General features: G+C 36.8%; 1 protein-coding gene across 2 annotated transcripts in view; it reads right to left on the reverse strand.

Moving 5' to 3' along the window:
• Nucleotides 1-4,738: 4,738 nt before the first annotated feature.
• Nucleotides 4,739-27,084, reverse strand: part of SRFBP1 (serum response factor binding protein 1) — a 61,264-nt gene continuing 38,918 nt past the window's right edge. For both annotated transcript variants that reach the window (XM_003404478.4, XM_023548860.1), the window contains exons 5-8: nucleotides 12,842-12,923; nucleotides 11,227-11,935; nucleotides 9,972-10,009; nucleotides 4,739-5,612 (exon numbers count right to left, since the gene is read on the reverse strand). In XM_003404478.4, coding sequence (XP_003404526.1) covers nucleotides 5,422-5,612; nucleotides 9,972-10,009; nucleotides 11,227-11,935; nucleotides 12,842-12,923 — 1,020 coding nt within the window. In that variant the 3' untranslated portion in view covers nucleotides 4,739-5,421. The remainder of the gene's footprint in view (nucleotides 5,613-9,971; nucleotides 10,010-11,226; nucleotides 11,936-12,841; nucleotides 12,924-27,084) is intronic.

The following is a 27,084-nucleotide window of genomic DNA, read 5'->3' on the forward strand; positions in this document are numbered from 1 at the left end:
AATCTGCCAGGCACTCCTTGGAAACTCTATGGGGCAGTTCTACGCTGTCCTATAGGGTCGCTATGAGTCAGAATCGACTCGACAGCACTGGGTTGGGTTTTTAAAAGCAATCATGGTCTGCTTCTTTATGTGATTTGATATCGATTGCTGTCTCCAAGCCATCTCTAAGATATTGTAATGTTTTCTATCTGGTCACTGAGTTTTATCTTCTTGTTTTGTTTTGTTACAATACACCCAGATGGGCTACTAGATTGCACCATTTTGAATGCTGTAGCTTTTGAATAATTTATGTCCTGTTACCAGCTGGTCTGAGCTGTTACCAGGTATATAAGCCTATGAGTCCACTCACTATTCTTGAATAAAATCAGCTCAGGTCTCCTAGTCCTCAGGATCACCTAATGTGTGGTACAGGCTCTCACCTATTAACTTAGAGGAGTAGTGGAGATGGCTGTATGCACCAGTTTCTAGTAGCGGCAGCGGGTCACACTCCGAGGAGGGCAGGATGCTGACAGCCTTCCCACAAGTGTCAGGGAGGTAGGAGTGGCTCTATTCTGTAGAGCACTCTGGAGGGTGGACTCTGCAGCTGTACCTTAGGCACCCGATGCTTGTACCTGTATAGATTGGTAGGCGTCACTATCCTCAGTCCCCTTTAGCAGGTGGCTAAGTGGTTTGGGTGGAGCCTCAGCCCTCAGTTCCCTGGCGTGGATCAGTGAGGGCTCTGTTTTATAGGCAGAGAGGTATCTGACCTCTAAAACTTGCCTTTCCACTGCTCAGCTAAAACACTTACTGTCAGGTCTCTATCAGAATTGCCTTTGCATTATAATAGCCACATGGTTACCTGTAGGGACGAAAGTCAAAGACTGTGAGTCTCTTATGCCTGGATGGAGCCGGTTCTGTATTGTTATTCCAGTTTAGGGAAGTCAGGGAAGGATTTTTCCTTTGATTGTTAAATGCAGTTTTTATCAGGCCCGGAGAATGGGTTAGAAAAGAAAGAAGAAGAAGAAGAAAAAAAAAAACCAAAAAAACTGGCAGTGCCCTTCACTCTCTGGTCCAGGGAATTCCAATGTTAATGAGGCCAGCTGGGGAAGGGAGGGGAGGGATCAGATAATTAGTAGAGAGTAGCACGGCAAGATAGACAAAGTTACTTGTTTGGTGAGGACTGGTTTTTCTAAGATTCCAGAGGGGTGTGTAGCTTGTGTGCACTAGCTGGTTCCCCGCTGAGACTGCCCCAGAGGTTTAGGGCTGCGTCCCGTGCTTGCGTTGACTCAGGATGCCACAATTAGCTCCGCCATGCTTAGTCCAAAGCCCAGCGCCAAGGTTTCCTGTCTGGGACACTGCACTCCAGGCTCCAAAACCAGTCGCTGCTTCCCCGTGGTTTTTCGTTTGCCTGTCAGCCACGTCAGTGTGCAGCCTGCGTGTGCAGGCTGGGTCCCCTCCGGGGTTGGTCTGGAGGGCTAGGCCTGCGTCCATGCTTGCCCCCTCTCAGTAAGCTACAATCGGCCCCACCACTCTGGCACCAGGGAACCACAATAGCTCAAGGCTGTGGAGTGGCACACTGGCTCTGGAAGCGGTCGCTGCTTCAACGTGTGGCTTTTTGCTCCCCTGTCACTCAGGTGAACTCCTTAGTTCTGTGTTTGGTGGTCAGGGTTCATAGATTGTCCTGTATGTAATCGATTCACTTGTTTTATTGAGTCTTTGTTGCAAGAGGGATAAGCGGAAGCTTCTACCTAGTCAGCCATCTTGGTCCCACCTCCCTCTAGCTTCTTAAGGTATAAAGTTAGTTGTTTCCCTCTGAGCACTGCTTTCACTGCATCCTATACATTTTGTTTTTGTTTTCATTCAACTGAAAGTATTTTCTAATTTCCTTTGTTATTATAAATGATTAGTGAACTTGAAGATATAGCTATAGAACTTATCAAAAATAAAGCAGCAGAAAAAACAATACAACCAAAAACCTAGCAACAGAGCACTAATGATCAAGTGCCTCAAAATATGTACAACTGAAATTTCAGTAAGAGGAGAAAGGGGGTGAGAGAAAACATTTGATGAAACTCTAAACACAGAGATACATGAAGCTTGGCAAGCCCCAAAACATGAGAAAATGATATCAAGGCACATCATATTCAACATTAAACTACTGAAAACCAGTTATAAAGATTAAATTTTAAAAGCAGCCAGAGGAAAAAGCAAGAAACAATGTAACTGCATTACATACCGAGGAAGAAAAAAAACAAGAAAAATGCAAACCAGAAGAAAATGGAGCAGCATCTTCACAGTACTGAAAGAAAAAAGCAACAAAAAACATCAATCTGAAATTCTATAACCAGTAGAAATATTTCAAAAATTAAGACAAAAAAAAAAATTTCCAGAGATACAAAAACTGATAATCCATTGCTGACCGAATATTACTGCAAGGAATGCTGAAGGCAGTCTTTCAGGCAGAAGGAAAATGATACCAGATAGAAATCTAAATCTACAGAGAGAAGTGAAGAACACCAAAAATGGTAAACACGTGGGTAAATATACTTTTTCCTCTGATTTTTTAAACTTCTAAAAGATAGCTATTTAAAAGAAAAACAATTAAAAAATGTATTATAGAAGTAAACATCTGTAAGAAAACAACAGCACAAAGGCTGCGAGGAAGGAAATTAAAGTGTCCTATATAGTTCTTACCCCATATGTAAAGTGGTATATTACTTGAAGTTAGACTGTGATAATTAAAGGTATATATTGTAAGCCTTGTAAGACAATAATAGAAATCAAAGAAAATCATAAAAAATATTTAATAAAAAAAAATGACAGTAACATATAACTCAGAAGAGGTATCAATGAGATTAAACTGACACACAAACAAAAAAAGAATAAAGGAAGGCTTTTCCTTATTATAGAAAGCCAGCTAATAAATGTAGAAACAAGATCCACCACCCAGATGGAATTAAAAAAAATCATTTGCAACTACCATGGAATAACTTCTTCAGGCAAGATTATTAATGGATGCTGAAAGTATTATTGTGTGCTGGCATGTCAATTCCAATTCATGGAGACCCTTTATGACAGAGTAGAACTGCCCCATAGGGTTTCCTAGACTGTAATCTTTATGGGAGCAGATCGCCAGATCTTTTCCCCTGTGGAGCTACTGGTTGGGTTCAAACCACCAATCTTTCAGTGGGTAGCCAAGTGCTTAACCATTCCACTAAAAGTAGTGGGTGAAAATATCAGAACACAGTATTCACATGGTTTCAAAGTATCTCCCCAAAAGATAATTATTAATTACAAGCAGAAAAAAAATAACTCCCTGGTGGAAACACCTCACAGATAACTACTTTAACCAAGCAAGAAAAGTTACTATCACCAGAAATAGGACAAATCAACACCATCCTGTGCCTCCTAATAGGATGCACTGGGATTAACACAACATCTGTGACATTCCTGCCAAAAGTAGTACTTTGAATTTAATCATGACGATATCAGACAAAATTAAATCAAGGAATAATGCTAAATAACTGACTTGTACTTCTGAAAAAAGTCAGTGTCACAAAATAGAAAGACTCGTGAACTTCTCCATACTAAAGAGCTATGACAACTGAAGCCATGATCCTGGATTTCCTTGTGTTATAAAGTAGAAGGTCAGTGAAAAAGAGGAAGCCCCTCAACGAGATGGATTGACACAGTGGCTGCAACAGTGGGCTCAAACGTAACAACAACTGTGAGGATGGTGCAGGACCAGGCAGTGTTTTATCGTGTTGTACACTGGGTCACTATGAGTCGGAACCAAATCGAGGGCACCTAACAACAACAGCAGCAACACATTAGGTATTCAGTCATTTAAACCCAAAACCCTAAATTCCTCCCAGAGGATCACAAAGTGAAACATTTGAAGGGATTTTTAAAGAACATTTTTCTTTTAAATAACAGGACTAAAGCAGTCTCTTCCTCGGTGAGCCATTTTATAACTTCTCCTGCTATCTGTAGAAATGCTATCTCAATTCTATTTCCTTAAGCACTTGTTATTATAAATTATAATCTATGTTGCTGTTATTAGGTGCCACTGAGCTGGTTCTGACTCATAGCAACCACATGTACAGAAGAATGAAACACTACCCAGTCCTGTACAATCGTCATAATCGTTGCTATGTTTGAGCCCATTGTTGCAGCCACTGTGTCAATCCATCTTGTTGAGGGTTTTCCTCTTTTTTGGTGACCCCTCTATTTACGAAGCATGATGTCCTTCTCCAGAGACTGGTCTCTCCTGATGACAGTCCAAAGTAGGTGAGATGAAGTCTCCCCATCCTTGCTTCTAATGAGTATTCTGGCTGTACTTCTTCCAAGACAGATTTGTGCATTCTTCTAGCGGTCCATGGTATATTCAATATTCTTCACCAACATTGTAATTCGAAGGCATCATTTCTTCTTCAGTCTTCCTTATTCACTGTCCAGCTTTCACATGCATATGAAAAAAAAAAAATATATATATTTTTTAATGAGGCAACTGAAAATACCATGATTTGGGTCAAGTGCGCCTTAGTCCTCAAAATGACATCTTTGCTTTTTAACACTTTGAAGAGGTCTTCTGCAGCAGATATGCCCAATGCAATACGTCCTTTGATTTCTTGACTGCTGTGTTAATGGGTGCTGCTTGTGAATCCAAGCAAAATGGAATCCTTGACAACTTCAAGGATTTGAGGATCTATGGTTCCTCAAAAAAGACATTTTAAAAGGGAACACGGCCAAATAAATAGATGTTATACATTCCTGGTTTAATGGAAATATGTATACACAGTGAGAAATACAACAGATTTTTGGTTGTATTGTTATATTTAAAAAATTTCCCCTAAATAACTGAAATACATGTGAAATCTAACATTGTCCTGGGAAACTATAGTAATCAAAAAGTACTGAAAAGTAATTAACAATATGATGAAAAAGTACAGTTTAAAGTTTAAAAAAATATTTTATTTGTATAATTTATTATCTGTATAAGCCTAATAAAAGTTATTATTCTAGTTTTTGCTAGTAAGAATAATTTTAGCAAAGGTGTACTGACTATATTAAATAGCTACAATTTCCTCACAGTTTTCCATTATTGTTTTAAATATATCTCAATATTTATTCTCGAGGCAAAAACCATGGTGGGGAACCACTGAATATTCTTCATGATAAGCACAAATGGTAAAATCTGAGATAACAGGTATGATTCCCAAATTCTTTTATAGAGGAAATAGCCTGGGACATACTATGAAAAATACAACTTTAGTTATGTATTTGATTTGTGAAAAGGTTATGCAAACTTGAACACACTTAAAAAAGAAAAACAAACTTATTTCCATAACTCACTCATAGGAGACTAATTCAATCACAAGCATAAATAATAGGTTAAAGAAATATTTTTTAGATAAAAAAGTTCACAAGAAGAGGCATTTATCAATCATCAAATATAATTTTTTTCCCTTGAAACACAGCAATTTTAGATTGCTGTTCTTTTTGCCTCCTGCTTGCTTCCCACGAAGGATGAAGAGGCAGCTGCAGCCGTAACTGCTGTTTTGTATTGTCAGGTCTTCTTTGTTTACTCTTATTGAATTGATTCTTAATCTGAGGTTCATTTTGCTGAAAACCTGGGAGAAGAAAGTAAAAATAATGAAAACTAACTATATATCTAAACAGTATAACAGAGGCATAAATTTCATCTTTTTTAAATCAATACTAAAAGAAGAAATTCAGTTATACCTAGTTAAATAGAATATCTTGCAATTTAAAACTTATGTCCAACATAAAACATTTTGAAGTTAAGTTTACATTAAAAAAAAAACCAAACCCACTGCCATCGAGTCAATTCTGACTCATAGGGACCCTACAGTTCACATACGGACTGCCTAAAAAATTCTATGTTGGCTTATTTACAGTGACATACAAAAAGGCTGGCTTACTTCTAGCTAACATGGAAAGGTGAAAAAAAAAGGTGGGGGCATCATGTATTTTCCAAGAAACATTACTAGCTTATGATATCTGTGAATGGAACAGATATAGCCAGAAAATTCACTTTTTAAAACTAAGCTAAGATACTGGATCTAACAATGCTGATATGAGAAAGTTATTTTTAAAGGGTTAATTGATTCTACTTCCTTCTGTTATCGAACAAAAGTTATTACAAGGTAAATTATTAAATCTGCTCAAGTATAAGACCAAGTTCTATTTCCGCCATAAAATTACCCTCCAGATATTCTAGCCTTTATAGTCTCTTATATTATGACGCACTTCAATCACATTATTTTGAAAAACAAAGTACTATTTCGGGAAGATACATCAGCCTGAGAAGACATGAATCAACTCATGTTTGGATGCTTAGAGGGAGTTTAACTGATGAATTCAAAACAAAAAGGGAGGTAATATACAGTAAAAGCTGCAAAAAACCAAACTTGTGGAAGGCAGAAACCTGCCAGAGAAGGAAAACTCAAATATTTTCCACTAAAACAAGTGATAGAAAAGTGGTAAGACTACACCCTGTCATAGGCAGAAAAACTGAGAGACCTGGAAAAACAAGGCTGACCCACTGACTCTGGGCTCTCACAGGTTTCACTTTTTATATATATAACATACACACACACACACACACACAAAAACATATACAAATGAGTATTTTGTTGTTGCTGGGTGCTGTCGAATGGATTTTCGACTCATAGAGACCTCATGTGACAGAGAAGAACTGCCCCATAGGTTTTCTTGGCTGTAATCTTTACAGAAGTAGAAAGCCAGTTCTTTCTCCTGTGGAGCAGCTGGGTGAGTTCAAACTATCAACTTTCTGGTTAACACCCGAACACTTAACTGTTGCTCCAATTAGACATCACTGTCCATAGCCTTTTATAGACTTCTTTAAAGAGCCAATGTCATATTATTATACAAATGAGTCAAACAGTTTGGGATAAAACTTCCAGAACATTGTACACAGATTCAAAGTATTCCATGTCTTGTTCAGATCACATGTGCTCTAGAAATCTGTTGTAATACTTAAAAAATGACTCCAGTGATAAAGAGTTAAGAGTTTAATTGAAAATGTTTCATTAAAACTGATATTTGAATAAGGTAATATTTCTAAAGTATACATAATCTTATATATTATATAAAAGGAGCCCTAGTGGTGCAATGATTTAGCACTCAACTGCTAACTGAAATGTCAGTTCAAACCCATCAGTGAGAGAAAGACCTGGCAATCTGCTCCATAAGGATTATGGCCAAGAAAACCCTATGGGGAACTTCTCCTCTGTCACATGGGGTTGCTATGAATCAGAATCAACTTGATGGCATCTAACAACAATAAAAATATTACATAAACTAAATTTGTATGTGTAAGTAAAAGTCATAAATCAAATATTTTAAATATACAAGCTAAGTAAACAAACAAAAAAACTTTAGCTGATCTTCCCATTGAGAAAATGTAGAACTGCCTACTTACACTTATCCTATGTTTGCAAATACATGGTAAATGTGGCGGATTGCCATGCGTTTGCTGAATGTTTTCTTTTCCTCCTAGGCACACAACTATTCGCTTTGCAGTTAGGTAAGGCCATGTAACTGAGTTATTGGCAATGAAATGTGACAAAAAACCCAGAACATAAAAACTTCACATTTAATCCTCCATTATCTCTTTCTCTCTCCTCATACCCCCAACCACTGGTTGATGAAGAGTGCTCTTAGGACTTTGAGGAGGCAGAGGTTCAAGATGGGAAGGGCGTGCATAGAGCTGATGGACTGTGATGAGTAACAAATCACTGAAATTTGGCAGTTATTTGTTACATCAGATCGTCTACTATGAATAGTAACTGAAATCAGTACCTAGAAGTAGAGGTCAGCAGTTTCAGTGGTAGGTGAAAAAAAAAAAAAATGGATATTTGAGGGTGGAAATGTATATATGTGCAATCCATGTGCTAAAGTAATAGGTAAAACTGTTGCCAGTAATAACAGGCTGCATGTCTGAGTTTGTAGCGCTAAGGTAAATGGTTGAAAAGAAAAAAAATATTAGTGTATGCCAGCTACTGTTGATTGTCTTTGGTAACATACTACAAAAAAAAAAAAAAAAAGAGAGAGAGAAGAGTTCAGGAAAGAATTGCCCAGCTCACATGCAAAAACTAGAGCAAACAAAGTCTATATATTTGGGAACTTGAGGCTTAGAGAAGCTTCTGGGCTCCAAAAAGTAACGGATAAGACTGAGAAAATTTTTGAGCAATAAAGGCCCTGTCAAGGAGCAGAGTGATTAAAGGTATGCTCTTGCCACCCAATCCTGATATCTGGATGTAGAAGACACTGAATGATAGTGGGAGTGAAGAAAAACAGAAACAAGGCAGTTTTGACAACTAGCTCTAGGAAAGAATTTTCAGTGTGGTTACCAGCTCATGGTTAGATTGACTGGAAATAAAGAGATCAGAAATCCATTAAGTTTTTGACGGAATTGCATTGTGAAAGAAATCATGAGCTGAGCTGGACCTGGGACCTTATATTTGTACCAGCCACCTGGAGCAAATCCCATGGAAGTCACACTCAATGCCACTTCAGATATGGCCATGGAGGATAACAAAGGCATTCCCAAGACAGCAGAGTTAAGAGACCATGGAGAACAATGGATAAGAAGGTTCCTTTCAGAGCCATCACAATCCTGCCAGGCAGTACACCTATGACTGTTGTGTACCTCCACTCTTTCCTTAACTGATTCAGAGTTTTTATTGTGTTTATCGTGTCCCTGCTCTACCACTGTATATCTGATTTGAGTTGGGAGGAGGTAGGTTGTCTTTTTAGGGCACAGGTCACCAAATTTTGAGGAGTCATATCCATGAGGAAATCTGATGGAAAGCACTGTGATTCTAGACTTTGAGCTAGATGCAGTGACTAGATGGAACTTTGGGTTGTCTTCTCAGCTAAAGAGGTAAGTGTGTTCTACCTGTTGGAGGAAAAATGAAACTGACATCTGGTGACTGAATGGATGGCTAATAGTAGACACAGTTATGTGTTCAAGAAGCTGGACTCTATTCCCTTCTAGGCACATAATTAGACTGCATTTTTCAGCTCTCTTGTTGCTAGGGGGAGAGGGGGTCACTATGACTGACTTTTGGGCCAGGAAATATGAGGAGAATTCATTGCCACTACTTTCAGGCATGGCCCATAAAAACTTCTCATAAAATTCTACATACACTCTATTCCCTTCTCTTGACCAAAGGGAAAATATTTGGGACCTGGGGAAGGAGGGGCCAAGTGATAAAAGAAGCCTGATCTTGAGTAACTATGGGGAACAGAGTCCCTCTGCCAATTCAGAGTGGATTGAGATGTGAGAAATTTTTATTGTGTTAAGCTAGTAAGAGTTGGGGTTGTGTTCAGCAGTCAGACTAACCCAAATACATTAAAATTCATTTGATTTGTTATTAATTAATCTGAAAATACTTTAAACTTACTCTTAACCCAGAAAGTAATATACTTGTTACTGGTATTTAATGGCATGGCATTAACTGATAAACATATAATTTATATAACAATTTACTTAAAAAATATGTTTGACTTAATTCAAGACAAATTAAATAGATATAATTTTCCTAATTTTTGTCTATATCTTTCCCTTTGGCAGGATATAGGCAAAAAAATAATTTCTCCAATTAAAATTAAAAAAAAAATTATACTGATAATTGTAAGACACTCTGTTCTCATTTGTGTTGCCAATGACTTAATTCATTCAAATTATTAAGTAACTACAATTTTTTAGCCTTACACTTTACCAAACCTGTTGCTGTTAAGAGTTAATTCTGACTCCTAGTACTGGGTGGTGGTTTTTTTTTAGTGACCCTACAGGACGGAGCAGAATTGCCCATAGGGTTTCCAAGGAGCAGCTGGTGAATTTGAACTGTTGACCTTTTGGCTAGCAGCAGCTGAGCTCTTAACCACTTTCGCCACCAGGGCTCAAATACATACAGAGGTCGCAAATCATTAACACATACCTGGGGTTTTGCTTTTCGGAGCCTGTTCTTTGGAATTTCTAAAAGAAGAAAAAGACTATTATGACTTAAAAGATCATTAAATGCTCTGATCTTAAGTAGATAACATAATAAAACTGATAATAGGCCATTCAAAACACTATCGTGCTCCTCTCTTCCAGCATCAATCAATAAAAAATTATGAAAATCCAAAGTTTTACCTACACTGAAGGTTTGTTGGATTCCAATATTTGTACAGAAACATGAGGAACTTTTCCTCTCACCACCCTTCCAGGGGCTTCTCTTTGTAACTGAAAAATATCCTATTTTGGGGACCATTTAGATAAAGAATTTCAAAAGTGTTCTCATAGGGAAAATGAGTCACATACAACAAAAATTAAGATTTACATACTGTGGGAAGGGAAAGGGTAGTGGTGCATTATTTTCAAACGAGGAAAAAACGTAGCCTTTTGAGGCAGGTTTAGCAGATATAAGTAAATATCTTAATTACTTTCAAGGTTTCAAAGATGGTTGTGTATCCTTTTCAATTTTCCACCTCTTTGGAAAATTTCTACATCACGTTTTTCTATTTCATTAAGCAACATCCCTGACCTGTACTTAAACAAAAACAAATCAGTTTATTGAAGAAAACAGATGTTACTGAAGAAATTAGGTAGCCATGATTTTTACTCTGAAGTGTGACGATACCCCTTATCAGATCAGAATTATATAAGAAATTAAATTTATAGATTAGAACAGCTATGAAAAGTGGTGGTTAACAGCAAGGATGGAGACAGCAGTATCACCAAATATAAAGCAGCCTTATATCCTGATGTAAGAATACATAGAAAAATGATTAATAATTGCAATAACGGCCCTGGGTCATCAAGGAAAAAAAAATTATTTTCAGAAAGTTTTGTTTAAAAAGAGAGATATATGAGACATTTCCACAAGATTTTTTTTTTATCAGAAACTAACCCAATGTTTCAAAAGTTTGATAACTGAAGGGATAAACTCAAATTATCCAGACAAATCACTTGGCTGTAACATCTTATCTTTAGATGAGGCTGAATAAATGAGGCATTGCCATAGGTGTATTTGGTAACTTAATGTAAAGTCTAATAACAGGATGTGTCATACAAACTAGAATTCTGTATGTGAGAGAGTCTCTTATCCCATTGTTAGAATGTGTGGCCATTTTAAAAATTTTAAAATCATTTTTTAGTTCTTTAAAAAACAAAGATCTAGTAACTATTTCAGAGTAGAAAAACACTCCTACCTTCTGAAGCTTTTAGATCCAGATAACGAGTGAAAAAACACTGATTCAAGCTTCCTGGATTCTGTATTTGGCTTGTTTTTGTCCTCTTTCATATCCCAGTGAGTTTTAAGTATTTCTTCTTCAGGTAACAGTTTTTTTGGTTTTTTTTGTTCCTCAACTGAAGAATGGCAGCTACTCTCCTTCTTTCGTGTCCGTCTGACTTTCCCAATGAAGAAGTCATCATCGCTATCACTATCCTCAGACACGGAAGACTGTTTGTAAAATCTTTCTTCTGTGCTATCATCAAAATACTCCTTGTCTTCCTCATGTAATTCTTCGCCATCACTGTTATCACCAACTGAGCTACTGGAGCCTGCCTTTTTTTTGGTTTGACTTAAAGTTTCCATTTTGGGGTCAGCAGGTGTCTTCTGGGATAGAGATGAAACTACAGAATCCTTTTCAGAAGGTTTTGAAGGAGAATTTGGAATGGTCACTGCTTCGGGTCCATGCTCCATCTTGCCCCTTTTTTCTTTTGCGTTATTTATTGGTTTCTTTGCCAATATTTTGACTTCTTTCACTTTCTGCTCACGGGAAATAGTTCCTTCATGCTGCAACTTCTTTTCATCATCATTTGAATACAAAGCGTCTTCAGAATGATTTTCTTCTGAAGCATCTGATGATTTAACCTCAGCAACATTTTGTCGTGCATCTTTAAAAGCTTTGACAGCAGCTGCATAGATAAATAACACATGATTTGCTTCAGCATTGAAACGCATAATACAAATACATCACCGTTTCAGCATAATGCTTGGAATAATTGTTTGGAAACAGAAGACAGAAGTTTAAGTTTATATTCGCTATGTAAAATGGATTTGAATTAATGGAAACCTTTGACTTTTGAAAAAGTTATCGTCTTAAGATGTATCCTCATGTCTTGGAGTTATGAGTAATAGTAAAAACTTCGCTGAATACAAATAAAACAAAATGGCAACTTTAATTTCAACAGTAATAATGTATTGACAGAGCCCTGGTGGCACAAATGGTTAAGTGCTTGATTGTCAGCCAAAATACTAATGGTTTAGAACCCACCCAGCGGCTCCACGGGAGAGAGACCGGGTGATCTGCTTCCATAAAGATTACAGCCACTGGGAGTTGGAACTGATTCAATGGCATCTAACAACAGTGTACTGATATGAATGCAGACCATTATAAATTGTGTTTTCAGGCATAAAAATAAATTATCTCCTAATCTGCAACAAAAGCATTTAGTTCTGTAAATATATTTTATAACACACGCATATAAATAAAAACTAAGCTGTAAAAACAAATAATTACATTACTATTCAGCAAAGCAGCTATACTCAATGTTGTCACATATATATATATACATTTATAAAATTGTTAATCAGAATTTTAGTAAAAAAAGTATAGTTTTTCTTTAGACATCATATACCTTCCATATTTTCAGGCACTTTCTAATATTTGAAAATATTTGAATGAGATCTATATTTATAATATAAAAATGATCCTCAAGAGGACAAAGAACCGTAAGTAATACTTACAATAAATAAATAAATTGCCATTTTATTCTAAATCACATACTAAAAACATGGCTTTAAAAGCATTTAATTCATACCTTTTAGCATATCTATTTTTTTCTTCAGAAGAGGGTGTACTGCCAGCCTGGCAATTGCTCTTTCAGTCGCAGTAGAATCTGGCTGCAAATTGAAAAATAAACATATGGGAATAAAGACAACTTGGTATTGTCAAAAAGTAAATTAAAAAATTTATCAGTCTTTGAGTTGGGGAAAAGGAATTTGTTAATATTCTCATCACATAAGTCATCTACATAATCCATCATAACAACAAATAAAAATCATGCTGACAAAAATGACTGTTTTTGAACAATAAAAATTATCAAGTAACCAACTAGTAAATATGCTTTGCGTACTTAATATGTTTCTAGAATTGTGCTAAGCATCATGTGATATTTTTTTAAAATGTAATATATTTCTGCTTTCAAAGAGCTTAAAACATCTAGTTAAGAAAAATAAACCAATACGAAAGAATCAAGTAACGTACTAGTGTTAAGCTGGGTGTTACAAATAATGAATGACCAATGTTTGAAATTCCATTTATTGTAGACCTGGAAATTACCTAATACTATATATTTATATTTTGAATGTCTACTATCACTGCCTGGCACACAGCCAACTTTATAAATCTTTGATGACAACTGAATGAGAAGAGATTATATACATATAATATTTAATGTATGTATAATTAAGACAACTCAGACAATCCTTAATTATTAAGTGTTAACATGGTAGCTGGGCATAAAGCAGATACCAACACTCAGGTAATAAATACTGAGTAAGCTTTTGTCATTTCTATGATTCTATTATCATCTTTATCTCCTATGATCAATTAAAAAAAAAAATTAACCAAAAAAACTCCAAACCCATTGCCATTGAGTCAATTCTGACTCAGCAATCCTACAGGACAGAGCAGAACTGCCCCGTGGGGTTTCCAAGGAGCAGCTGGTGGATTCAAACTGCCAAATTTTAGCACTCAAATGCTTAACCACTGTGCCACCAGGACTCCTTTTAAAAATTAGGAGTAAGAAAATTACATAATTTGAATTTCTATCTTTTGTGCTAAGATCTTCATAATGTAGCTTTATTATGATTTTAAGTGAGGTCAAACTCCTTAGAAATACACTGTCTGGTCTGTAAACTTGGATGGACGGGGGCTTACAACTTTATTTTCACTAATCTCTAATTGTAACTCAGTGTTTCCTTCAATTACGAATCTAGGTACTAGTAGTACCTATGACTTTGTCACCAACAGAGATTGCTGGCATCTTTATAATATTACTGATAAGGCTGGTATCCTGGGTCACTAAGTGACAAGCTGAGCTACTTAAGTTATGCGTGAAACACGCTTGCTGGAGTCTTATAGGAAACGTACGAGGAGCTAGAACACAGAATGCTAATTGTTTTTAGGCTGAAGGGGCTCAACACAATATATGAAAATAAAGTCATAATCAGTACAGCTTCAGACTTCACAACAGCAATTCTGGAGGTCAGAAAACAACAGAGTAATTCTAGTGCTTCTAAAATTCTGAGGAAAATAATTTCCAACCTAGAATTACACACCTGGGAAAAAGAAAAAACTTTAGGATATGCAAGGTTTAGAAAAGTTACATCCTTTGCACGTTCTTGCCCAAGAAATTTTGCCCACTAAAATGAGGAACGATACAAAAAACGAGGGTACCTATATGACCCTTTGGAGAAGAGATCTAAGTCCTTATCTTCGATAGCAATCAACAACTAATGCTTAAAACTGACAAGTCAATATAATACTAATACAAAAATCTTGACATGGGGGTAAATTCTATGAAACTCAACTAAAGTTGGAAGTGGGAAGACTATAGAGGACTGTCATTTCCACAAAACGAAAAAAAAAACTTCAGAAATATTTGATTCTCAGAACTGGGGGTGAGCAAACTGCGGCCCCTGGGCCAGTTCTGGCTTGCTACTTGTATTTTAAAATAAAGTTTTATGGGGACACAGGGAAGCTCATTAATTTATATACTGTCTGTGGTTGCCCTCATGCCATAATGTCATAGTAGAATAATTGTGACACGGGCTGTATCACCTGCAAAGTCTAAAATATTTGCTGTCTGGCCCTTTGCAGAAAAAAGTATGTAATGCCTACTCTAAATTTTGTGCAAGTAGAATCCTGAGAAGGAAAAACTGAAAAATAAAAAGAAAAAAGGAAGGAAAAGAAATTCAGCATGCCTATGGTTAATTTAAAACAAAAACACTGCCAGGACAGACTGTTGTTGCCAAACCACGGCACTAAATATGCTAAATGTGTTTTCAGAAGAGTGATACAATTTGAGATTCTGGTTTAGTTGAAACAACTTAGTATGCAGCACAGATGCAATATGTTTGAATTTTCAGTGCTAATTCTGGAATATTTATATTTAAAAATAAAGTCAGTGACATGAGAAGCTAGTTTGCTCTGCAAACCTTCATCTAAAGTGCTATAAAAAAGAAAATAAAAATAATTAAAAACTAATGTCAGTGACAACAGAAACTACTAGTCTTGACCAAAGTTATGTGCCCCACAGGAAACTGTCCTTCAGGGTAAGGGAAAAAGAAGACACTCTAAGAACACTCCAGGAGAAGCTGTTTTATCTTTAACTGCTTCTTTCAGTATACTCCCCCTTGCAGCTACTAAAAATTCACTTGAAAGTTAACCCTCAGTATACGAACAGCTGTATCTGTAAAACAGATAAGCTGAGTTAATCTCACACGTTTTTTGTTAGGAAGTTCTGGGAATCCTAAACAGGTCTAAGATTTAGTCACACACAATTGTTGAAAAACAGATCTATTGCTGCTTCTAAATCTCTGCTTTGAAAACGTGCTAAAAACTTTGATGAACTGGATGTTTCTCCTTCCAAAGATAGGTACGTCTTTTCAGCTTAGTTATAAAAATTTTGGAAGAGCAGTGGTGATACCTGCATGTCTAATATTGACTCCAGGTAAATACTGTTTTGTTTGAAATCACTTTTTATCATTGAATTTATTTAGCAAAGTTGTTTCTACGCCTTGGGAGATATTCCAGAGTAATCATGATTTAGTGGCCTGGTTTCAGTAAATTCCATCAAATAAAAAGGCTCTAGAATAAGCCTTTCAATTCTTCAATTATGTATTAATCTAATGAATGAATGAAGATATTATCCATTTGATACACATGTCTTCCTCTATAACTGCGATTTTATGTTGTAGCTTTTGTGGAGGGCTTATTTGGGGAGAATATCAGGTTAGTAAGTAGTGAGATCGATTCAAAAAGGGCAATGCATTATATAATCCCAGGAGTGCCACCAACATTGTAGTTGTCACAACTGGTGTTGTGCAGTAGATAGCCTATGCAGCCATGTGTATCAGCAGCGAGTTTGAAGAAGAACACAGAGACTTGGGTATACAAGGTATGTAAAACTGGTATGTAATTACTCAAATATAAAACAGAATTAAAAAAAAAACGAAAAACCCACCAACCAAACACGGTGCATGGAGTCAATTCTAACTCACAATGACCCTATGGGACAGAGCAGAACTGCCCCATGAGGTTTCCAAGGAGCGGCTGGTGAATTCGAACTGCTGATCTTTTGATTAGCAGCCGAGCTCTTAACAACTGATAAAACTGAATCAGGTATGATTACTACCTAATATGCAGAATTATGTATTGCTGTGGGTAGTTGCTTTTGAGTTGGCTCTGACTCATGGTGACCTTTGTATAACAAAATAGCGACCTTTTGTGTAACCGAAGAAAATGCTGCCTGGTCTTGCACCATTTACATGATCCGTGGTATGTCTCAGGCCATTGTTTCTGCTGTTGTGTCAATCCATCTTATTGAGGTTACTCTTATTTTTGCTGAACCCCTACTTTAGGAGACGTGATATTCTTTTCTATCAATTGGTGATACATAGAAAGTTAAGCAAGCCAAAGCTTTGAAATCCTCATTTCTAAGGGGCATTCTGGTTGTATCTCTTCTAAGACTGATTTATTCGTTCTTCTAGCAGTCCACTAACACCAATATTCTTCACTAACACCACAATTTGAATGTATCAATTCTTTTTCTGCATTGCTTTTTCATTGTACAGCTTTTGCATGCATATTAGGAGATGGAAAAGAACATGGCTTGGGTCAAGTGCACTTAGTCATCAAAGTGACATCCTTAGCATTTAAAAAAAAATTAAAGAGGTCTTTTGTAGCATATTTGCCAAGTACAATATGCCATTTCATTTCTTGACTACTGTTCCATGGACGCTGGAGTGTTGATCCAAGCAGAATGAAATCTTGACAACTTCATTTTCTTCTTCATTTATCATGATGTTGTTTATAGGTCCAGTTGTAAGGATTTTTGTTTTTTTCACATTCAGGTGTAATCTATACTGAAGGCTGCAGTTTTTGACCTTCATCAGTACATGCTTCAAGTTGTCTTCATTTTCAGCAAGCAAGGTTGTGTGACCTGCATACTGCAGGTTGTTAGTGAGTCTTCCTCTAATACTAATGCTGTATTCTTATCCATATAGTCTAGCTTCTCTGATTACTGAAGCCCTGGTGGTGTAGTGGTTAAGCTCTGTGGCTGCTAACCAAAAGGTCGGCAGTTCAAATCCACCAGGAGCTCCTTGGAAACTCGACAGGGCAGTTCTACTCTGTTCTATAGGGTCGCTATGAGTAGCAATTGATTCAATGGCAATGTGTTTGGTTTTCTGGTTTTTCTCTGATTACTTGCTGACATACAGACTTAATAAGTAAGGTGAAAGGATACAATCCTGCCACACACGTTTTACAATTCTGAATCAAGAATTATACATACCACAGCTTTAGGATCTACAAAAATACTATCTTTATAAATCCAATCTTTATTTGTCTTTGGGGCTGGCATAAGAATGACAACATCAGCAAATTACGTGCTACAATATTGCTTGTAGTACATATTACTAACAATAAGATGTTAAAAAAAAAAGGACAGTGTGGTTCATCATAACTCGAATATGTTGGGCACTACTTGTAGATTTTTCTATTAATAGGCACTTTGTTGACAAGGGTAATTACTTTCAAGGAAGCTCTAAAACATTCTGATCCTTTATGCTTCTCAGTTTGGGAGCTATCAAACAGTAACAGAAGCAAAATATTTGATGAGAATGTGGCTTATTCAGGAAAAGTATGAGGTTTGGGCATTTGACTTCCTGTTATCACTCCACACCAGAAAACACAAATATGGGCAAGTTTTAAACACTTATAAATACAAAACCTCATTTATACTACGTGGCTGTGTCTGTGTCTTCAACAGTGATTAAAATAAACACTGCTTCACAAGTAGGAATGAAATTCTATTTAAGAACAATGGATTAAAAATAGGTGGCTTCTCCTATTCCTGTTCGTTTAGCTGGGAATCTATTTAACAAAGATGTTTTCTTGTAGGTATTGGCCATATCTACTTTGTAGCATAATGGCATTTCAGTATACATATTTCAAAATGATAAGCAATAAACAAGGCTCCACGAATTGACAGAATACCAACTGAGATGTTTCAACAAATGAATGCAATGCTGGAAATGTTCACTCATCCATGCCAAGAAATTTGGAAGACAGTTACCTGGCCAACCAATTGAAGATATCCATATACGTGCCTATCCTAAAGAAAGGTGATCCAAGAAAATGTGGGTATTATTGAACAATACCATTAATATCCTATGAAATTAAAATTACCCTGAAGATAATTAAAAAATGGTTGTAGCAGTACATCTACAGTGAACTGCCAGAAAGTCAAGCCAGATTCAGAAGAGGTCATGGTGTGAGATACCATTGTGATGTCAGATGGATCTTGGCTGAAAGCAGAGAATACCAGAAAGATGTTTACCTGTGTTTTACTGACGATGCAAAGGCATTCGACTGTGTGGATAACGAATTATGGATAACATTGTGAAGAACGGGAATTCCAGAACACATAATTGTGCTCATGAGGAGCATGTACATAGATCAAAAGAGAGTCGTTTGAACAGAACAAGGAGGTACCGTGTGGTTTAAAATCAGGAAAGGTGCGTCAGGGTTGTATCTTTTCACCATACTTATTCAATCCGTATGCTGATCAGGTAACCAGAAAGGCTGGGCTATGTGAAGAAAAACGGTTGCAGGATTGGAGGAAGACTCATTAATAACCCGTGATATGCAGACAATACAACCTTGCTTGCTGAAAGCAAAGAGGACTTGATGCATTGACTGATGAAGATCAAAGACTACTGTATTCTGTATGAATTACACCTCAACATAAAGAAAACAAAAATCCTCACAACTGGACCGATAAGCAACATCATGATAAACAGAAAATACTGAAGTTTGTCAAGGATTTCATTTTACGTGGATCTACAATCAACATCTATGCAAGCAGCAGTCAAGAAATCAAAAGACACATTGCATTGGGTAAATCTCCTGCAAGAGACTTCTTTAATGCATTAAAAAGCAAAGATGTTACCTTGAGGAATAGGGTGCACCTGGCCCAAGCCATGGCATCTTCAATTGCCTCACATGCATGCGAAAGCTGGACAATGAATAAGGAAGACCAAAGAAGAACTGATCCCTTTCAATTATGGTGCTGGCGAAGACTAATGAATATACCATGTAGTACCAGAAGAATGAACAAATGTCTTAGAAGTACAGTCAGAATGCTCCTTAGAAGTGAGGATGGAGAGCCCTTGTCTTACGTACTTTGGACATGTTATCAGAAGGGGCCAGTCCCTCGAGAAGGACATCATGCTTGGTAAAGTAGAGGGTCAGGGAAAAAGAGGAAGACACTTAATGAGATGTTTTGACACTGTGGCTGCAGCAGTGGATTCAAACATAGCAATGACTGTAAAAATGGTGAGGACAGGGCACTGTTTTATTCTATTGTGCATAGGGTTGTTATCAGTTGGAACCGACTTGACGGCGCCTAACAATAACAACATTTCAAAATGTATTTCCTGCTTCTAATATTTATAAGCTGGAAATTTTGATAAAGTTGGCTACCCAACACTATGGCCAAATATCTTGTAGAATGAACAACTGTTACATTTAAATATGAAAAAGGTCAGTTGTTTAAGAACACTTAACAAAGTATCAAAATCCCATACGGTACAGAAGTATTATAAAAAGTTGCTGAGTCTGAGAGGGTATATGAAATGCTAAAATTTTTGGCAAGACAAATCCAAACGTTGAGAGGATAAGCATTATCATTTTTACATCTGTTACAGTAAGGACTTTGAAGGGGATTAAAATGCATTATCAGGATGTCTTGAAACACTTATTATTACAGAAATGAGAAAAAAACAAGAGATAAGTGACTCACTTGAAGTCATGCAGCTAGTGGCAAGGCAACACTAGTCAGAATGCAAGAAACTCTTAGAAATTTAAGCCTTGTCCCTCTCTGAACAGGAATCTTTGCAAACAGAGGGGGAGTTTATAACTGATAACAAGGTTATTACCAATCGCTTCTCAGTAAAAGAAAACCCGTTGCTGTCAAATTGATTCTGACTCATAGTGACCCTATAAAACACAGTGGAACTGCCCCATAGAGTTTCCAAGGAGTGCCTGGTGGATTTGAACTGCCGACCTTTTAGTTAGCAGCTGTAGCACTTAACCACTATGCCACTAGGGTTTCCTACTTCTTAGTAGGGCATCTAAATTGTCAGCCTACAGAGGAACGGCACGTTATGATGAAGTACTAATAACAATACCATTACTATAACAATATAAGAATTGAGGCTTTCATTGAATTAAAAATTATTTAATCAAATCATTGATAAATGTCAGGATACACGGTACCAGAGTTTTATACCCTTAGAATATATCTGATCTTTCAAAATTCCTTATATTTAGCTGTTAGATGGTTTTAATAAATTCATATTTGTATGAATGATTTGCAAATCTGAATAGCTTATGATTTGGGGAGCTGTCATGGATTGAACTGTGTCCCCCCAAACTTTGTGTCTACTTGGCTAGGCCATCAGTCCCAGTATTGTGTGGTCATTTTCCACTTTGTGATCTGATGTAATTATCCTATGTGTTGTTAAGTCCTAACCTCTATGATGTTAATGAGGCAGGATTAGAGGCAGTTATGTTCATGAGGCAGGGTACAATCTATAGGATTGGGTTGTATCTTGAGTCAAATTCTTTTGACATATAAAAGAGAGAAGCGAACAGAGAGGAGAGGGACCTCATTACCACTAAGAAAGAAGAGCCAGGAGTGGAGCACATCCTTTGGGCCTGGGGTCCCTGTGCTGAGAATCTCCTAGACCCAGGAAAAGATCGCTGCCAAGACACATGATATCCAAGGAATGTCAGGCCCACAGATGTTGAGAAAGGCGATAAGGAACTTCCTCCAGAGCCAACAGAGAGAGAAAGCCTTTCTCTGGAGCTGGTGCCCTGAATCCGAACTTGTAGCCTCCTAAACTGTGAGAATAGATTTCTCTTTGTTAAAGCCATCCACTTGTGGTATTTCTGTTACAACTGCATTAGATAACTAAGACTGGAGCAGATAAATATTCTAATGGGAAAAAAAATGTGCAAACGCAAAAACTGTTACTGATGTACATGGTAGTTAAATCCTTTATAAATACTAAGGACTCAAATATTCTGTTCCTAAAAAAATGAATAAAAATGTTATGCATGTAGATCTTAAAATGTTTGATTTAAAAATGAGAAAGTCTTAGTTAAAAGCAAATTTTATAAATTACAGCAACCATTTATATAGACTTTTTTATTCCTAAGTTTAACTATTAAATTTAACATTTCAAGCCTTTAAAAAAAAATTTATTCTTAAGAAAGCAATTTAAAAAGTTTTCATTTAAATTTTAAAATCAAATTTTAACAGGAACTAAAGGAGATATAGGCCAAAGATTTTACCGAACGATTAGACTAAAAGTTCAGATTTGACTTCAAGATTCGTCACTTAGGAACAAGCTGGTAGTCAAAACCAGGTTTCCGAATTTAGTATTCTTGAACAGCTTCATTGTAAACTATTTGAGATAATTTTCTCTTATCTTGTCACCCAAACTCAGATGCTTTTTATACTATAAATTGTAAAAATTTGCTGCATTTTTAGAGTACGTCTGCATTTTGCTTTAGACACTGGGTAAAGTCCAAGAATCACAAGACTAAGTAGGGGAGTCCCTTATTTCTCTCCTGACCATTTTCCTTTCTCACCTACTTCCTCCCTCTTTATATTTTAACCTGCTGCCATCAAATCGACAGCGACTCAGAGCAACCCTATAGGACAGAGCAGAACTGACCCACAGGGTTTCCAAGGAGTGGCTGGTGGATTGGAGCTGCCGACCTTTTGATTAGCAGCTAAGTTCCTAACTACTGCAACACCAGGCCTTTGCTCTTTATATTTACTGAGCCCTCATCATGTTAAGGCATGGTCTTACACATAAAGACAGACTCTTTATCATTGGTGGCTCATAATCTTACTCTAATTTAAAAGGGCAAGACAAATGCACAAAGTAACTAATACAAGGCAGAATGTGATAAACTTTATAGAAGAGACAGAATGTCATGCAGGTTTATAGAAGGAATTCAAATACAGTGATACATCTGAAATTTACCTAAACTTGTTTTGAAGCTTAAAAGGCTCAGTAGTCTCTATGAAGTTTTTACACCTGCATGAAAAAAGACTTCACAATATTAGGATGTATGAGGAAAACCACAGCTTTCCTTATTTAAGGTTGACAAAATGTTTGCTGTGGAAAATTCTCAGGAAACTGTGCTTTTCACACACCTCTAGTTATTTCCATTTCAAATAAATTAAATAAAAAAAGGGAAAACGTTTCATCTTTTAATGGAAAAATTTTATTTTGGAATATGGGTATTTATTGAGAACAGAAAAACATTTGGTGTTCAATTTTGAAAAGAATTTTGAGAATGTATGTGTGAATGTAAACAATAGTCTGAATATGAAAAAGATCTCTTACATGTAATATTTAGTTTCTTTGAAATGTTGTTGAGAAACAAACTAAATGAACCGGAAGTAGAATGTTAGTAGCAATACTTTTAATATAAAACCAAAACCTGTTGCCGTTGAGTTGATCTTGACTCACAGAGACCCTACAGGACAGGGCAAAACTGCCCTATAGGGTTTCCAAGGAGCGGCTGCTGGATTCCAATTGCCGACCTTTTGGTTAGCAGCTGTAGCTCTTAACCACTGTGCCGCCAGGGCTCCATTGGGTTTAATTTCTATTCTAGGTTTTATCTAAAAGTACAAATCAACACATTAATATTTGTATTTATTAAAAAAGTTAGAAATATAATAGGAAATGGATCACTAAACTGGCTCAGAAGAACTAAGACAAACTAAGCATGGCAGAGTTAGTAGGGGGAGGAAGGATGATGGAGTTGAGTGTCAGGAACAACTGGAAAACAGAGAACAGCTGAAGGTACAGAGGTCAGGATGGTGTGTTCCACAACGGCATCAAGTTTCTAAAAGAAAAATGGAAAAGGTGAGGACATACAGAGAGCGAAAGTTCCAAAGACAAGCCTGGCCCACTATGTTCTCTCTAAAGAGCCCCGGTGGTGCAGTGGTTAAAAGCCTCTGGCTGCCAGCCGAAAAGCTGGCAGTTTGAACCCACTAGCAGCTCCATGGGAGAAAGATGTAGCAGTCAGCTTCCATAAAGATTTACAGCCTTGGAAACCCTATGAGGCAGTTCTATTCTGTCCCAGAGGGTCATAATGAGTTGGAATCGACTCAATGACAGTGGGTTTGGTTCAGTTTTAGATATTCTCCTTTGAAAGATTATGAGAATTTTCACTGCTATTATTATTGTAGATCATGGACCACTTCCATCAATGTGACTTTCGTGAAAGAATGCAGTAAATGGTTGGGTAAGGAATTTATGGAAACCCTGGTGGTGTAGTGGTTAAGTGCTACGGCTGCTAACCCAAGGGTCGGCAGTTTGAATCCGCCAGGTGCTCCCTGGAAGCTCTATGGGGCAGTTCTATTCTGTCCTATAGGGTCGCCATGAGTCAGAATCGACTCGATGGCACTGGGTTTGGTTTTTTTTTTTTTGCTTTTTAGGTAAGGCAATTCTTTCAGGAAGAAGATAACCTACACACAGGAAAGACAACCACACACATAGGCATGGACATTTTAGCCATTTGTGTCCATTTACACAAAGAGCTTACCAAGAACTATGCCTGCCTGCCTGCCTGCCTACTTATCTAAAGAAGGCATGGAATACTTCCTGTGAGCCCTGAAGTATTACACCTTTATCTGTTTATTATCTATCTCCCAGTTCTAAAAAGCATTTAAAAGAGTACAACTATACAATGCAGTAAGATAATACCAAAAGTAAGCAGTAAGTACTTTCTATAAAAATAGGTAGAAACTTGAGAAAGGAGAGAAAAAGGAGAAAGAATACACTAATCATAATGGAAAGGACTGATAAACTGGATTAATTAAAATTAGGAATTTCTTTTCATCAAAAGAAATCACTAAGAGAGTAAAAAGCCATGCCAAGAATCAAAGTAGATACTTCCAGCCTGCAAGGACTCATCCAAGAATAAAAAACCCTTTTAAATCACTAAGAAAACAAGCCAATTAAAAATTCAGCAAAAAGATATGAAAAGACATTTCATAAAAAGTAGATACGCAAACTGTCGATCGAAATGATGATATGCCATTGGAAGATTTAAATTAAATTTAGAAATTATTATACAGCCACTTGATGTCTAAAATGAAACATACCAGCAATACCAACTAGAACTCTCATATACTGCAAGCAGGAGTGTGTATTAGTATTTATCTACTTTGGAAAACTGTTTGGCAGTATCTACGTTGGGCACATGCATGTTTCAAGACCAAACAAGTCCACTTTTAGGTATATAGTTAAGAGGAATGTGTAAGTCAGTGTCCCAAAAGATATGTGTAAGAATGTTCATAGCAGTATTAGTTATAATAACCCCAAATTGGAAACAAGTGAAATATCTATCAACAGTAGAGTGGATACATTGTGGTATACCCACTCTTTGAAATACTGTAGAGCAACGAAAATAAACATATTACTATTATATACAAAACCATGGGAAAATTTCATAGACACTAATGAGTAAATAAAGCCAGATGCAAATGAATATACAGTGTACAATTCCATTTATATAAAATTCAGAAACAGATGAAACTAATCAAGATGTTAGAGGTCAGGATAGCAGTTACTTTGGTGGGGGAGAGGTGTGACTGGGAGAAAGCATAAAACGGACTTCTGGCAGTATATTTAATAGTGATTCACTTAATAATAACTCATCACGTGGATGTTGGTGGATGTGTTAATAACCAGGCCAATTTCATTTTGTTTAAGCTTTAATTAAAATGGAGTATATAACAAGGGCGTGACCAACATGCATGCCTCCAAAGCCTGCACACTTCTGTGGATGAAACACATTTTTGGCATGAAGGTTTTCAACAGGTAATAGGAGGAGAGGGCCAGATCACTGGTATGATTCACTGCCCAAAAGATAAAAATAGATGAATGGTTTGGAAATATTAATGTTTTGTTGTCATTTACGTTTTTCTTGTCCTATGTTAAATACAGAGCACTTATACTGACTCATGGAAAAAGACAGAACCTTCTTTTCAGCTATGTGACTGAAAGGCTTAGAGTCCACATTATGGGGACCAGGAGGCTTTTCTGTATTTGTCAAAATCTTATAATTCTTGTGATGCCATGATCCTAAAATGTAATCATATATATATATATAACATATATATATACCCATAAACATATACATATATACATACATATATATATGTAAAAAACAAACAAAAACCAAAAACAAAACAAAACAAATCCATTGCCCTTGAGGGGATTCCGACTCATAGGGGCCCTATAGGACAGAACAGAACTGCCCCACAGGGTTTCCAAACAGCAGCGGGTGGATTCCAATTGCTGACCTCTTGGTTGGCAGCTGTGCTCTTAGCCATTGTACTACCAGGGTGCCTATGTATACATATAGGACACATTTTGTCCTTTGGTTTTAACCTTTGGTTTTGTAGGCAGAAACTTGGGCTTAGATCTTGGACCTGTCATTTTCTACTGACTGAACATGGGGCTTTTTGTTTTTTAAACTTTTCTGGGACTATTGTCTTACCTGTAAAATGATGTTATTATCATCCTCCCCAAAAGGTAACATATGTAAAGGACCTAACTTGTGCCAGACAATTGGTAGATGTTAATAAATATTAATTTGCTTTATCTTATCCTCTAGTTGGTTTATACGATTGTCTTTTATTTTCTACTAGAGTACATATTCTCTAGAAAATATACTGTCTTGTAATTTCTTCATATTCTACATAGTGCCAGCTGAATTCTATGATTGCAAAAGACACTGTTGAACTGGAATGCTCATGGAATTCTGGCAATAATATAAGACTTCTAGTCCCTACTCTAAAGGCTTAACGTATAGATGTTAGCAAGCTAATTAACCTTTCTTCCCCCTTTCATCCTTTGGAAAACCAAGACACTATTACACACCCACAAACCACAAACGCAGCCACACATGCTTTCTCTCTGAGAGGGCTGTTAAGATCAGTTAAGAATGCATATGGAAATATTATGCTAGCTGTAAGATGTTACACAAATTAATTCGCTCTGAGTGCTCTTCTGGTGGTAAAACAGCCCCAAATATGTAGAGCTCTATGTAAGAGACTGGAAACCCTGGCAGCATAGTGGTTAAGTGCTACAGCTGCTACCCAAGAGGTCGGCAGTTTGAATCTGTCAGCGCTTCTTAGAAGCTCTGTAGGGCAGTTCTACTCTGTCCTGGAGGATCGCTATGAGTTGGAATCGACTCGAGAGAAGTGGGTATATAAGAGACATACTTCCTATTTGGTTATTTTCCACTGAGCTCTTTTCCTGGGACAGGCTAAAAAATAACTACTCATTCCTGAATGACATTTTGCTGCCAACCTTATTTTTGTTTTAGAGGTTTTATTAGCTCACTTTGATACCGAAGAACTTGGATACAACAGAAGGAAATCATAAATAAAATAGCAACAAAACACCTGAAATCAAGTAGCTTGTAAGGACTCTGAAATGATTCTTCAGCAGAGAAGTTTGACTTACTCTAAACCCCTCAAGGGCTCCATCAATAACTTTGATGTAATAGACCTGTTTTCCCTTTCTTCCTCTCTTTTTTTTTTCTTCTCTTCCTTTTGTTTAGAGGAAGGTACAAAAAGGGCAGAAATTTTCAGGTCTTACTTGAAAATATTTGATCCTAAATTTTCTGTCTGAATGACAGGCAGTCCCCAGGTTATGAACTCAGGTTGGGCAACTT

This window comes from Loxodonta africana, chromosome 2, assembly GCF_030014295.1.
Source record: "Loxodonta africana isolate mLoxAfr1 chromosome 2, mLoxAfr1.hap2, whole genome shotgun sequence".
In the NCBI taxonomy this organism is placed as follows: domain Eukaryota; kingdom Metazoa; phylum Chordata; class Mammalia; order Proboscidea; family Elephantidae; genus Loxodonta; species Loxodonta africana.